This window comes from Sitophilus oryzae, unplaced genomic scaffold (genome assembly GCF_002938485.1).
Source record: "Sitophilus oryzae breed Bouriz unplaced genomic scaffold, Soryzae_2.0 scaffold_1745_pilon_pilon, whole genome shotgun sequence".
Classification (NCBI taxonomy): domain Eukaryota; kingdom Metazoa; phylum Arthropoda; class Insecta; order Coleoptera; family Curculionidae; genus Sitophilus; species Sitophilus oryzae.
This window is the reverse complement of record NW_022146441.1, coordinates 1,903,833-1,918,568: the sequence shown is the minus strand read 5'-3', so window position 1 is coordinate 1,918,568 and position 14,736 is coordinate 1,903,833. Positions and strand designations below refer to the sequence as shown.

Genomic DNA, 14,736 nt, shown 5'->3' with positions numbered 1-14,736 from the left:
TAAATTATCCTATTATAATATTACATACATGTTGGTATATAAATTCTATATAAAACAATAAATTCTTTACATTAGAAAAAATATATTATAACAATCTAATTTATTTTCCGCCCTTCAGGAACATCAATGCCAACTCTTCAGTTTCATCAACATCCAGATTGGCACTTAATTTTTCAATTTTCCGTTTTTTGTTACTTTTGACTTTTTCATCTTTATCTGGATCTTTTTGCTTCTTCCTTTTCTTTGTCCTGAAATAAAAAAAATTGTAAGAAAAAAAAATAGATAAAAATTTAAAAAAAATACTTTTTCACTTGCTCCTTCTTTATTTCTTCAATCTTCTCATCACTTTTAACAGTTTCCTCATCTTCAGAATTATGTTTTTCTCTGTATATTTTGTCAGGATCAGGGAGCCAAGACACGTCTGGACCTAACACAAAATAATCGATTTTTGTATTTTTCTTTTCAATGTTACTAATTTTTCTTACCTTCATCATCGCTTTCTCCAAACTCATCCCTATCTGACTGTTCCATATCTCTCATTTTCTCTTCTTTCAGTTTCCTCTTTTGCTCTTTATGTTTGGCTTTCAATTTTTCCTGGAATTTCTTTTTATCAACCTTATCCGCTTCCCTAATAGCCAACTTAGATTTCTCAATATCTAAAAACCATTTAATAATTATTAGAATGCATAAAAGAAAAAGGTATTGTTTCATTTAAACTTACCTATTCCACAACATTCTTCGTTTTGATTTGCCAGCTCTAAGTTTGCGCTGTCATTATCCACAGGCGCCCCATCTTCTCCAAAAACGATTTTCTTATTTACTACGAGCTTCTTTCTTCTTATATGCTTCACTATGTCGGCTTTTGTAACAGGTTTGTTGTGTTTAACTATAATATGCATTTTAAATTAGTACAAGTAGCTCAAATGTGTCAGAATACTAACTAGCAAAAAATCATTACTAAGTAGTTCAAGTGTACCAACTATGGTATATTTCAGCTACTTAGTATTAAATATAGTCTATCCAACGGGAGCTTCATTTACAGCTGTCTGTCATTTTCACAGGCAAATTTTATTTTTCATTAATTTTGAATGTGGTCTCTTGAAATATTTTCGGACTGTTGGACAGACTATAATAAATTAGTACCCAGTAGATCAAATGTACAAGTAGTTCAGATGTATCAATAATTGTACATTTGAGCTACTCAGTAATACTGAGTAGCTGAATCAGTATTAACTAGCTGTAGTCCAACGGGAATATCCCTGACAGTGACAGTTATCGATCCCCAATTTTGGATGTTGTCTGTCGAAATAAAGTAGTACTAAGTAGTTCAAAGGTACCATAGTACTAATAGCATACATGTCATTTTTTGGATGTCGTCTGTCGAAACCTTCACTGGCTTATTGGATAGACTATACTTATTAAATTATTTCTGAGTAGTTCAAATATACCATAGTAACATCTATAATATACAATGAATTAGTGCTAGGTAGTTCAAATGTACCATAACACTAATTATACACGAAATTAGCACTCAGTAGTTCAAATGTACTATACCTCTAATTATACGAGAAATTAGTAGTGAGTAGTTCAAATCTAGCATAACACTAATTAAACACTAAATTAGTACCGAGTAGTTCAAATGTACCATAATAAAAAACTTACTTGACGGTAACTCCAGTGTTGCCTGTAGCGCATTTTCGGGCTCAATTAAGGCTGGACCTAGCTCGTGATCGCGACTGCTAACGCCTGTCATAAAATTATCATCACTGTCACTATCGCTGTGATTGAAATTAGCCGATTTTATTTTATTCTTCGATTTATTACTGGGTTTTGAGGTTTTATTATCTTCAGATATATCTTCTTCTTCCTCGTCGTCGCTATCTTTAAAGTACAATTTGTTATTGACAGTGTCTAGTGCGGAATCATTTTGAGTCTGTTCTCTTTTGTGCATCCTATCTAAAAACCTTATTCTCGGTGGTGCAACCAAGCCCAAACTTTCAGCAAACGACTTGAAATCCAAAGCATCCACGTTAAACACATCCTTCTGTTTCATAAAATAGACAGCTTTTGCGTAATTACTGAACGCTCTTTTAGCCGTATCTCTTAGAGTCGTATTGTTAGAAAGAAATATTTGAATTTTCTTTACCGGACTCTGTAGTTTCATTGGATTAATCCTGAAATTTTTGTACTGTTAGTTTTTTTTTATAACAATCTCAATATTAAACTTACTCTATTTTTTCTACGGGTAGTTTTTTCTCTTCCAAATATTCCACCATTTTTATTTCACTGGGCATTAGAAGGAGTAAGCTTTCACCCCCTCTGTGATATCTAGCCGTTCTCCCCACTCTGTGAATGTAGGTTTCAACATCTTCCGGACAGTCTGCTTGGACAACCCAGTGAACTGCAGGAAAATCCAGACCTCTGGCGGCTAAATCAGTAGCAAAGAGCACAGCTGATTGCTTTTTACAGAAATCTTCGTAAATTTTCATTCTTCTTAGTTGATGTAATGTACCATAAAGTGCCATTAAACTAGTACCAGGTCTGAGTCTGAAATAATATGACACATAGTATTTAAATGTTACTTGTGATAAAATAAATAACTTACTTGCAGAATATTTCAAAGAAATATTTAACTTGCTTACAAGTGGAGAAGAAAATTATAGTTTTCTGTTTCAAATGACTTTTAATGAAACTCCACAATACAGAGAGTTTATCGTGAAGTTCACAAACAACATAACTTTGCTGTAGTTCCTTTGGAGTTGTCATTTCATTTACACTCACATAAGATGGGTCTTTCAGACTTAACCTAAAAAATATACATATTATTTATTATATTATTATATTATTTATTATATACATATTTTCAAATTTAAAAAAAAAACTTACCTTGCTAAATCTTGTACTGATTTTGTTTGAGTAGCTGAGAATAATAAAGTTTGTCTTTTTGGTGGTAAGTTAGCAATAATAGCGTTCATAGTTTGTTTAAAACCCATATCTAAACACCTATCTGCTTCGTCTAGTACAAGAATTTTCATTGTAACGCAGTCAAATAGAGGATTTTCATCCATGTGTTGCAGTAACCGTCCCGGTGTGCAAATCACCACGTTGCACTGGTCCATTCTTTTCCTTTCAAACTTCAGATCTTTACCTCCAATAATTAAACCAGCTGAAAAATCGTGGTACCGTCCAATCTTTCTCAAGGTCTCAAAAATCTGATAGGCCAGCTCTCTGGTTGGAGTTATAACAAGTGCACCTAATCCATCTATTCTAGTCCATTGTTGACAATATAGACATTCTAAAATTGGAATGAGGAAAGCTAAAGTTTTTCCTGATCCTGTTTGTGCGGCTCCTAAAATATCTTTGCCCTGTAGAGCTAACGGTATACTTTCCCTCTGAATGTCTGTTAACTTAAAATATTTCGATTCTCGCAATCCCTTGATTGTTTTCTGGCTAAGAGGAAGGTCCGTAAACTTCGACAATTTAGTAATATCAATCTAGAAATAATATTTACTGTTATAGCTTTATAACAGACGAAAAATAAACAATACACACCGAATCATACTGAGACTTTAATTTCTCTATAACGACACTCTCGGGAGTCGACTTCTTTTTGTTAGCGAATAACTTAACTTTTGCTTTTTTCTTGCCTTTCTTAACATTTTCCATTGCTTTACTCTATTACGTACGAAATCACAAAATCGTAGAGAAATAAAAAGCACAAAATCTCCAAATGGCAAATGCTTGAAAATGTCGGGTTAAGTTTCAAATTTCTTCTTACCAATTTTTTCGGTCTCAATAGCCCGACATATCCGGCATTCATACAAAAAGTGCTGGCCAAATGCTATAATGACAAGCTGCCATTTAAGAAGATTCAGCAATCATATTCTGAGGCTTTGAGAATAGCCCTGGCAGCTCAGGCCGTAAGACTAAAAGAATATGATGAATGAACTTAGGCACATATTCCGGAAATAAGTATGGAGTATGAAATTAGTAGTTCAATTTTAATTTATGTCTGAGTCACTGTCAACAAAAACTAAGTAATTAAATTCAAGTATTTTAAAGATTTTCCATACAAATAATGGGCGATATCAAAATAATTACCTCCGATTTCCTTCATTTGCAAGTATCCACCTCACAAGATGACATATCTTTTGGAGAAAAACGTTTTCCGAAAGACCTAACCATATCAGACTTGAAGGTGGATGATATTAAAATTTTTTAACAAATTAAAAATGTGTTACTATTACAGGCAAAACTAGAATTAATGACAGGAGGAAATTGCAATACGATGAGGATAGAGGCGTACAACAAAGATAATAAATTAGTGGCGAGTTTAGACGATAATAAACAAGTCTTAGGTTTTTACCCCATCGATGATGGAATGAGATTACACGTTATCGATGATTTCCAACTCAGATCAGAGTTCGATTCGGCAAACGTCCCTAAATTTGAATTATCAGAAGAGGAATATTCTAAACGAGGAGATTCAGTTAAAACATTCCTAATGAAGAATAAAATGGGTATGTTTTGGCATAATTTTTATATTTTTGCATTTATATACTATTCTTATTTAGGTAAATACAATGAAGAATATGTTAAGAAGAAAGAACAACAAGAATCAGAGGAAAAATCACAGGCAGAGAATATGAAAGTGGGTTCAAGATGTAAAGTTACTGTATCAAATGCACCAACAAGATTAGGCACTATAATGTACAGTGGTGGAATTGATGGTTTAACTGGTTCTTGGATAGGTATTAAATATGATGAACCTGTTGGAAAACATGATGGAAGGTAGCAATGCATAATTTAGCTGATTTCTTTATAAAAATTTTATATTCGTTTACAGCATTAAAGGAAAAAGATACTTTCAATGCCCTGATAAGTATGGTGCATTTGTTAAACCTTCTTGTGTCCTGATTGGAGAATTCCCAGAAGAAGATTATGATTTAAATGAGGAATTATAAAACAGATTTGATATAAACAAAAAATAATTGAGCTTTAAATTAAAATTAACTGAAAAAACCTTTTTTATATTAACATAAAAAAATTCCAAAATTTACCTTTATTATTTAATTTATTTTAATTAGATAGTATGCTTTTTAATTGTACCTATTTTTCTTAATAAATTGTGATAATTTTGTTCTTTTTATTAAATCTTTGAATGCCTGGCTTTATAGAGAAGATATATTACTATTTACCAATGTTTACGTTACATTCTACCAGAGTTATTGAAGTGAAGACATATTTATCACTGTTTTTTTCTTGCCTAAGTCGTTCCGATTTCTTAAGTCTCTCTAAAATTATTTTTGGATAATCTGGGACAAGTACAGAATTGAATATTTCAGTGGTTCAAATATGAAGCTTTGTGTAGTATTGTGTTTAGTTTTAGTTGAAATTTATAGCAGTATATCACTTAAGAGTAAGTAGCTTTAAATTGTTAATAGGTCATACTAATTTTATATATTTTAAAGTACCTGAAGAAACTCAACATGCTACATGTAATGTTTTTACTAAAGATATTGAGGCTTCTGCTAAAGCAACTGTTACAAGAAAGTTAAAAGGTGTATGTTCCTCAAGTAATAATATAAATGTAGGCTTTGTAAGGATATATACTATGTACTTTTTAGGTGATCTTAAAAAATATTTTACTCAGTTACAACAAAATATTCTTTTTGAACTTGAAGCTATCAAATCGGCTTTGGGAATAGTGCAATCACATAAATATAAAAAGCTGGAATTTTCAAAAAAATCTTTTACAAGTAATGAGGAGGCTGCAAATGATTTTGTAGAGTATTTAGATGATTTGGATGATGGACAGCATACAGTAACCCATAATAAAAATGAGAAGATTCTTAAAAAACTGAATGAAGAAATGTCAATGTATAATGACACAATAGTTGAAAGTACTGAAGGGGATTTGTACTTTTATTATTGGAAAATAACAGAAATTAATAAGCTTTTAAAGAAAACAGATATTTATGTCAGCAGTCCAAACTTTTCAGTTTTAGGTAATAAAAAAAAATCATCCTACTTAGAAATAAAAGCATTTTTTTTCAGGACATATAGTAAAAATTAATTTTTACCCCAACTACCTGAACACGTACATTGGAATAGTTTTGAAACCAGAAAGTAACTCCTTTTTAAAGAAGCACAAAATTATTTTTCTCGGACAAACATATACAGAAAACCAAATATCATCAAACATATTGTACAGCATGGGAAATGACAACATTTTCACAATAGAACATGCAATGTTGGACCAGAATTTTATAGTCAATGACATACTATTGTTGAAATTAAAAATTTATTTAAACTTATAAAAAAAAATAAATAAATTCATACACATACTTTGTAGGAATTCATTATATTTTAAAATAATAAATCAGTTTTCAATAAAATTTTTAATAGTGATCTAATACTTCATTTTTTCTACACAATTTTTTTTGTGAATGGTTATTAATCTTAGAACACTAATACACACATCAAACACACCAATTACACAGTTCATTCCAATAAGTATACACTCAATCAATCCGTTTTTCTATACATATTTGTTTATTCCTCACAATTTACATTTGTTTCCCTTCCTGGTGATGTTAATGTAGGGTTGCACCAAGGGATACATCTCGTGAGCGCTCTTAAATACTGTGATATCACTTATTAGACTTGGTTTCCCTGCAGAGTTCTTTTCTTCGACGTTGTTTTCTTCTGGTTCTTCGGTATTATTGGTACCGGCGCCACCGTCGGCGATAGATACGATGTGAACAGAGAGTTTCTTTCGTTGTTTGGCCCCATCTCTTAACAGGTCCTGTAAGAGGAAAAAATGCAATAATATTGCATATGAAACGCCAAAATAAGTTAGTTAAAAGTATATTTCAAACATTATATACGTTTAAAGTAAGAATATTCACAGGAGATTATAGTACAGAAATTGTACATTTGAACTACTATAGCTATTACTGCATTAATTGAATAAAAACTATAGAACAATTGTTATTTAAAAGGCTGCTGTGACGTCGTTTTTTATCATGTGGTATATTTGATCTACTACAGCTTTAACGCACAAATTTAATAAAAAACTAAGGAAGAACAACAATTATTGTTATTTCAAAGGTAGCTGTAAAACCGATTTTTTAATACTATGGAACATTTGAACTACTACAGTTATTATTGCATTAATTGAATAAAAACTATAGGACAATTGTTATTTGAAAGGCTGCTGTGACGTCGTTTTTTATCATGCGGTATATTCGAACTACTACAGCTTTAACGTACAAATTTAATAAAAAAAACTAAAAAAGAACAATAATTATTGTTATTTCAAAGGTACCTGTGGAACCGATTTTTTATAGTAGGGGACATTTGAACTACTACAGCTATTATTGCATTAATTGAATAAAAATGATAGAAGGGCAATTGTTATTTGAAAAACCGCTCTGACGTCGTTTTTTATCATGCGGTATATTCAAACTACTATGGCTTTAACGCACAAATTTAATGAAAAAAACTAAAAAAGAACAATAATTATTGTTATTTCAAAGGTAGCTGTGGAACAGATTTTTTAAAGTAGGGTACATTTCAACTACTACAGCTATTATTGCATTAATTGAATAAAAACTATAGAAGGACAATTGTTATTTCAAATGCCGTTGTGACGTCGTTTTTTATCACGCGGTATATTCGAACTACTACAGCTTTAACGCACAAATTTATTAAAAAACTAAGGAAGAACAACAGTTATTATTGTTATTTTAATGGTAGCTGTGAAACCTGTGTTTTATAGTATGGTACATTTGAACTATTACAGCCAGTAATGAGTACTTACCTCGTAAAATGCAACAACATCCTCTTTATTCAACGTCCTGAGATAGGCGACTTCCGTTTCGGCCCTAGTGAAGTGATACTGTTGCGAAGTAATCTCGCCCCAAAACCGATTGGACAGTGCAGACAGCTGTTTGGGTTTCTCTAATCTATGACACGCCAGCGCTTCCCTGTGCCTAAAAAACAGAAACTTTAAAAAATAAACTATAATAAAAAAAAAGATATTTACCTTAGATATTCTTCTTCGCTCATATCTTTGATATAAGTCAGCATACCTTCCAAAAATTCCTCTATCCTTCCGTCTAAATAGGTGGGATGTCTGTCGGATTGTACTATGATTCTGAGCCCTTGGACGCCGTTTGATTTTCGTACGCCGCTGAATACTATGTAACCAAGTTGTTCCTAGACATCAAAAACGTGTCAATTGTTCACAATTCTTTTTATTTGGATAAAAAAAAAGCACGGTACCTGTGTTCTTAGAACATTGAAGCATGGTTCTTGAATCAATTGACAGAACAGCTCTAATTTGACGTTGTTTTCTTTGGACTGCAAACCGCACTGATAATAGACCTCAATGCATGAGCTCTTGTGCACCTAAGATCAGAAATAAAGCTAAATCAACCACCTTAAATTCAACTTTAAGTTGAATAATATCGTATGGTACATTTGAACTACTACAGCTATTAATTCATTAATTGTATAAAAAAAACAAGAAGAAATATCAACAAACTTGGCAAAACAAGCTATTTACAAAAATACTTTTTAGTGAATATATTTGGAAACATTTTATTATTTTTCATTTAAATACAAATTTCACAGACAACATATAGCGGTCAAAAATTACCAACGATTGGCATTTGAAAGGTCACTGTGATGCCGTTTTTATGGTATGGTACATTTGAACTACTACAGTTATTAACGAACTAATTGAATAAAAACACTAAGGAATGGACATATCAACAAAGATAACGCGACCGCGAAGGTGTTTCAACATGGCTGACTTAAATTCCAGTTTATTAGTGACATTCTATTTATTTTAAACAAGTTAAAATATAAAATAGCCAATAAATGTACCTGATTCTGCTTTTCGTACAAGTAATGACATTCATCCTCCAATTTTAGTTCCCTATTTAACAACAGTTGCCTGGGTAACAAGGGTGACATGTTTAATGACGAGGTTAGGGCATTTTCGACGATCTGAACCATTTCTAGGGCTCTAGATTTGTTGGCGTTGCCGTGGACGAGACATTCTATGTGCATCTTTGACAGCATCTGAGGTATGAAGGCCTCTAACCTATCAATAGTTATTTCTGTAAAATAAAAATAAAATATTTAGTATTACAGGAAAAAAATCATGCAAAATTGGCGTTACGGTCTGTAGATGACAGTAGTTCTTCCTTAGTCCAGGAATGTTCAGTGAGAAGAACTGTCAAATAGTACACAGCGTGTTGGTAAGGCTGTTCAGCAGCGAAATTTTTCAAATTTCTGATATACTGCAATAAATAATTTTTAGTATGAAAATACTCTAAAAATAGAATATTTTTTTACATTTTCCTTCCAAATATTGAATCTTTTAGGGTCAATTTTGAAATTGGTGAATTTTTCCATAATTTTTTCCAGTAGAATATGTTGTTTATTGTTGTATCCGCCAATACCCAGCTAGAAAAAAGTAAAAAATATTAAAGTATTTTAAGTTAACATCTCCTTTTTGCTGCTAAAGCCAGTCTGGACGGGGCCTTCTGCGTTTAGGCAAAATTTGAACCGCGGTCCTCGACTTGTCAATGGCCTACCGACTAGGCAAGTGTATCCGGCCTCTAACCGACGTGTATATTTTACACTGTTGCCATCGAACAACAGCACAACAGTCACAAGAACAGTTAACCTAATAGGACTGCTCATTCAGCCAAAAGTGTCCGCCAGGTGCATGCGAAAACTACTCGCTTTGTGACGTCATTGTAGTCCTTGTCATGGTTAATAGTCCTTATCCGGCAACCAATAATACACACATTTGCATTATTAGTTGCCGAATGCAAAACGTTCATTATTTAGATTATTTATTTAAACACCTTATATGTATGCAGTATATAAAATTAACTGTATAAATTATATTAAATACTCGGATAATGCATTTTTAAGAACAGCAGTTCCCAGCATCACCTTTTGCAAGCATTCTTTTTAGAGTACTTCCATATTTTGCCTTAAAATAATTAATAAACAATATCGTAGGCACTTAGTAAGCACTTTGTCACAATCCACAACACAAAATGAACGTATTTATACACTGTATAGCTCTAAAAACTTTAAAGACACCTTTTTCACATTTAAAATTGACAAAATAATTAACTCAAAATTTCTCAGCTGTTATTTTTATAAGTTTACCATAGGCAACTAAAAATACACACTATCATGACAAGGACTACAATGACGTCACAACTGTCAGCTGAAGCGCGGGAAGAGGCGAACGTACATCTTATGAGGATGAGCAATCCTATTAGTATACTGTTCTTGCAACAGTCACCCGTCCATCCACGCATCGTCTAACGTCGCTTAACGTCTGTAAACGAAAATATAAACAGTCCTCACTTACTATAAGTCCGTATTTAGTATTGATCAATTCCCATTTCAGTCCAGCCAATTCAGCCGCATAAGCATATTCATTTAATGAATCTCTGAAAAGCTGAACAAACATATGCAACAAGTTGCAATTGAGCGGATCCAAATAAGCCATCGGACTGACAAAATCAAACATAATATTTGCCTTGGGCAGCAAGAATTTGTCGTCCTGCTTGAACCAGACCCTAGTTAAGGGTGTATCCTGTATAATCTCTGGATGTTCTGAAAGCTGCAAGAGAATTCTTTGTTTTATTACAAAATAACATAGACCAAAAACTTACAGCTTCTCCTTGAGGATATATAGAGAAATCTTTGGGAATAAATTCGTTTTTTTCCGGCAAATAAAATTCTGAGCACAATCCAGCTTCTTTCCAAGTTTTGAGAGTAGCTTCTGGTACTTTTTCTTGCTTGTATTTAACACCGTACCATGGTTCTTCGTCAGTACAAATACTTTCATGGGCCTTGGCTACAACTGCCAATCTAAATAAAAAAGGTACAGAATTTTTTTTAACAGAATTAAAAATATTACCTAGCTTTCTCTGGAGTGAGATTATTCCATACATCCTCAACCAAGTCTGGGCGCCATTCGTTCACCAAATAACTTGCACTTAAAATGTCTTCTAAAGGGTAATACTTAAATAATTTAGAAATAATGTAAACTCAAAAATGTTTCCTGTATATGTCTTAGTTTACCTGCAAACTGTTCACGAGACTTGAAATATATTCTCTAGGCGATTCCTTATCTTTGAACCTGAAAATCATATTTCCAATATCCCTGTTTTCATCTTGAATCCATTTTTGGGGCTTCTCTGTTTTTAACATATTTATATACTAAAATTTTGTTAAAATTATATTTTTTTTCTTGTTAAAAATGTTTGTGTATCTTGTGGAAATAGCTCTATACTGAACCTTCACAAGTAAAAGTTGATTCACAAGAGTTCTACTATTGGAAAACATGCTTAGCTTCATTTTAAAACAATCAAATGTCGCCATCTTGTTTTCCTATGACATACGATCTGCCCTGTTAAGGAAAATGCTCTTATCTGAAGAAAATAAACAAGTTAAGATTTTTTTTTGTTAATATTTGTACATAGGGCACTTTTATTTAATACAATTGTCATATTTACGCACTTATAGTTATCTTTCTAGTTAAAGTGTTTTCCTTAACATAGCAGTGATAGAATTATGTATTTACCTGAAAAATTAATTTAACAATGTCATCTACATGTTTCATTCCTTCCTCGGTCAAATCCACTGTAACCGCAAAGAAACCAAATCCTCTAGAGTGCGTTCTCAGACCGGCAACCAAATGATTGGACCAGCCTCTGGCTTTTAAAGCTGACAAAATACTTCCTGGACCCTCATGACCCATTAAATGGCTGATATAGTTTGCGGGCTTGAAAAAAACAAATATTTTGCTGTAAAACACTACAACCTTTCCTATTACTACATAAAACACTAACAGAAATTACATAATTCTAGTATCATAAGGTAGGAATCCTTTACAATTAACACTACCACATAAACACTTTGTTCTGCTTGTTTCGGGATCTTCAATTTCACTACTTAAATCGGTTATTCCGTAATCATAACTGAGCTCTTCACCTTCAATAATATCTCTACAAGCAAATAAAGCTACGACAGGAATATTGTCGTTGATTCTGGTTATAACCATTGAGCAATTAGGATCACAGCTGTGGTTCAGATATCTTCCGATATTTCCATAGAAAGTTGGGTCGATAAAAGTTTTAATGTTTTTATCGCCAAAATATTCGTCTACGCAGAAAATATAGTTCATACGTTGAACTCGGGCGTTGATTTTAAACCGCATAGAAGCTTCAACCTCTGATATAATCTCTCCAGCATATTCGCATATAAAATTTCCGCATTTTACTAATTTTTCGGTAAAAACTCCTAAACCCTTTCGCGAATCGTCGCAAATTTTAACAATTAACCCTGTTCGAGGTCCACACTGAATCAGTTTGTTCCCACAAAGCGTATTTTTACACTGACATTGCTCATTGCACTCGTAAGTTGGTCTGTTAATGTTCTTATAAATAAGAACGTAATTTTCCAGTTCTGTCCGGTCTGTATAAGAATAACGGGTTCCACTTTGCTTCATACAGGCACAATTCGCATTTTGATCGCAGGAACCAACACACTGACAAAAAACATTGCTATACTCGATTTTCTTTTCCACTTCTTTGGTCGGTATGCTCTTTGAAAAATATATTACTTGAGGACTGCTATGAGAATATTCATCTACGCAGTCCATATTAGATCAGAGCAGAATAGCTACAGACTGGATTGTTACATAAATTTTTTTAAAATTATCACAATAACACCTACTTAAAAAATTAATCGAGGTTAAAAAACGAACATGCTGCTAACTTCAGACCGCACTTCAAGGTCACCAATTAGACAGGTGCAAATTATATCGATATTTAAATATATCGATATCGACATGAATTGGTATATTTCATAAAATATTTCTTTTTAAAACTAAAAAGTACTTACAGCTGATTTATAAAATTGCATTAAATCTTCACAGGGGAATACTACGTTAAGATTTCGTACATCTTTCACCGGTGTGACATAGACAATGGTTCGCAATTGGTCATCTCTGAAAGGATGCTTTTCCCATTTTGGAGCTTCTATTTCTTTATTTTTTACGGACCGAAATAAATCGACAACCGCGGACTCTAGTTCATCTAAACTTTCTAAAAAAAAATAAGATTTGATAAAACAAGTATATTAAAAGGTACCTCTATAGAGAAATCAATAAATGTTGTGTCAACTGAAAAATCATTGCCAAATTTCGAATTTTATTAATTTGTCAAAAGTCAAAGTAAAAAAAAGTTCTCCTGGCAACATTGCAACGTACATTCATCAAATATTTTGATGAAGTCATGAAGTGCACACTAATTTTATTGATTTTCCTCTATGTTAATTTTAGACTATACCTTTTCCTAGCACTGCCAGACACATCATGTTCGATGAGTACCACCTTTGATGGAACTTTAAAAGTTCATCTCTGACATTGATACCTTTTTCCTTCAATCCAGTACTTAACGTATAAATGTTGCCCGTTCCGAAAGTATTGTACGCATGATCAGGATCACACAAATGATGGTCGAGCTGATTAATTCTCCACATATCGCTCTGAATATTTTTATCGTGTTCGGAATTAACAGCATTTATTTCTCTTTCAGTTGCACTTTCAGTAAATAAAGGAGATATAAAAAATTGGGCAAATCTAAAAAAACATCAAATAATAATGCAAAATTTCATTTCAATACCTTGTATCCTACCTGTCCAGAGCTTCTTTCAAATGTTCAGGAACAATATCAAAGTAATACATTGTATGATCCATAAATGTTGCTGCATTACCACTACCTCCATGTTCTTGAAGAAATTTACTGTAATCATTTTCATTGGGATATTTTTCAGTGCCAAGAAACAGCATGTGTTCACAAAAATGAGCAAGTCCATGTACATGTTTAGGATCACTTAGAAATCCTACATTCACATTCATTGCCGCTGCTGATTTATCCGTCAATGGATCACTTACAAGCAGAACTTTCATGCCTATAATAATTTTTTATTAGAAATGTATGTATAAAAATTTTTATATTTATACCGTTCGTAAGTTCCAGCCCTCTGTATGAACGTTTGTCCTCTTGAGACTTTGTAATATTATCAATTCGACGAACTATATATTCTGAAGAGCTCGACATTTTAGGATTTGCTTTACCAAGAACAGTTAATGTGCTGCAAATGATAGTATTATAAGTGATGACAGAATCGAAAAGTTTACCCATAAATAAAAACATAGGTACACACAAATTCATTAGTTAATAATTGAAAATTGCTTACCTATAGAAAAATATTTCTTTACGCCGACCTTTGATGAAGCTGCTTATAAAAAATTTCGTAGGATTTAGAATATGCATTCAGCTAGTTTTATTCCGAAATTTTACTATAATTGTAAGAGTGTTCCTAATTATTATAGAAACTTATTTTCCCAATTTTATTTAATTTTAGTTTTTAAACGTCATTACAGGTTCATTTTTATTTGACACTAGTTTTTTTGAACTATTTTTTCACAGAAAACCTTAGTTTTAAGGCAACAACTGCTAGGGCTATCTATATTGTAGTTTAAGGCCACAATTGCCGGGGCTATCCGGACTATAAGTGTAATTTTGTTTTAGGTCCACAGCTACCTGAGTTATCTGTATTGTGAAACTTCTGAAAAAATATATGATCTGTAGCCAAAGATATAGAGAAAGAAAAATAAAATAT

General features: G+C 32.4%; 5 protein-coding genes across 5 annotated transcripts; 2 read left to right on the top strand and 3 right to left on the bottom strand.

The window, feature by feature from the left end:
• Positions 1-4: 4 nt before the first annotated feature.
• LOC115881975 (probable ATP-dependent RNA helicase DDX10) lies at positions 5-3,779 on the bottom strand. Its single transcript, XM_030899739.1, has 9 exons — positions 3,553-3,779; positions 2,887-3,494; positions 2,606-2,806; positions 2,230-2,547; positions 1,663-2,174; positions 722-886; positions 486-656; positions 304-427; positions 5-248 (listed from the first exon to the last, which is right to left on the bottom strand). The coding sequence occupies exons 1-9, from the start codon at positions 3,664-3,666 to the stop codon at positions 101-103; spliced, it is 2,361 nt and encodes a 786-aa protein (XP_030755599.1). The 5' UTR covers positions 3,667-3,779; the 3' UTR covers positions 5-100.
• A 211-nt stretch (positions 3,780-3,990) lies between these two features.
• LOC115881980 (tubulin-folding cofactor B) lies at positions 3,991-5,146 on the top strand. The gene is made up of 4 exons (XM_030899746.1): positions 3,991-4,198; positions 4,250-4,520; positions 4,575-4,791; positions 4,847-5,146. The coding sequence occupies exons 1-4, from the start codon at positions 4,079-4,081 to the stop codon at positions 4,962-4,964; spliced, it is 726 nt and encodes a 241-aa protein (XP_030755606.1). The 5' UTR covers positions 3,991-4,078; the 3' UTR covers positions 4,965-5,146.
• A 209-nt stretch (positions 5,147-5,355) lies between these two features.
• LOC115882057 lies at positions 5,356-6,373 on the top strand. The gene is made up of 4 exons (XM_030899880.1): positions 5,356-5,419; positions 5,472-6,008; positions 6,058-6,272; positions 6,356-6,373. The coding sequence occupies exons 1-4, from the start codon at positions 5,356-5,358 to the stop codon at positions 6,371-6,373; spliced, it is 834 nt and encodes a 277-aa protein (XP_030755740.1).
• Positions 6,374-6,534: 161 nt separating this feature from the next.
• On the bottom strand, positions 6,535-14,508 carry LOC115881971 (insulin-degrading enzyme). The gene is made up of 17 exons (XM_030899731.1): positions 14,311-14,508; positions 14,075-14,205; positions 13,746-14,022; positions 13,398-13,690; positions 12,952-13,154; positions 11,630-11,830; positions 11,128-11,265; positions 10,964-11,067; positions 10,716-10,914; positions 10,409-10,663; positions 9,370-9,480; positions 9,194-9,314; positions 8,896-9,131; positions 8,290-8,415; positions 8,051-8,223; positions 7,826-7,997; positions 6,535-6,808 (listed from the first exon to the last, which is right to left on the bottom strand). The coding sequence occupies exons 1-17, from the start codon at positions 14,385-14,387 to the stop codon at positions 6,563-6,565; spliced, it is 3,063 nt and encodes a 1,020-aa protein (XP_030755591.1). The 5' UTR covers positions 14,388-14,508; the 3' UTR covers positions 6,535-6,562.
• Positions 11,837-12,809, bottom strand: LOC115881972 (probable histone-lysine N-methyltransferase set-23). The gene has a single exon (XM_030899732.1). The coding sequence runs from the start codon at positions 12,707-12,709 to the stop codon at positions 11,903-11,905; it is 807 nt and encodes a 268-aa protein (XP_030755592.1). The 5' UTR covers positions 12,710-12,809; the 3' UTR covers positions 11,837-11,902.
• Positions 14,509-14,736: the final 228 nt, after the last annotated feature.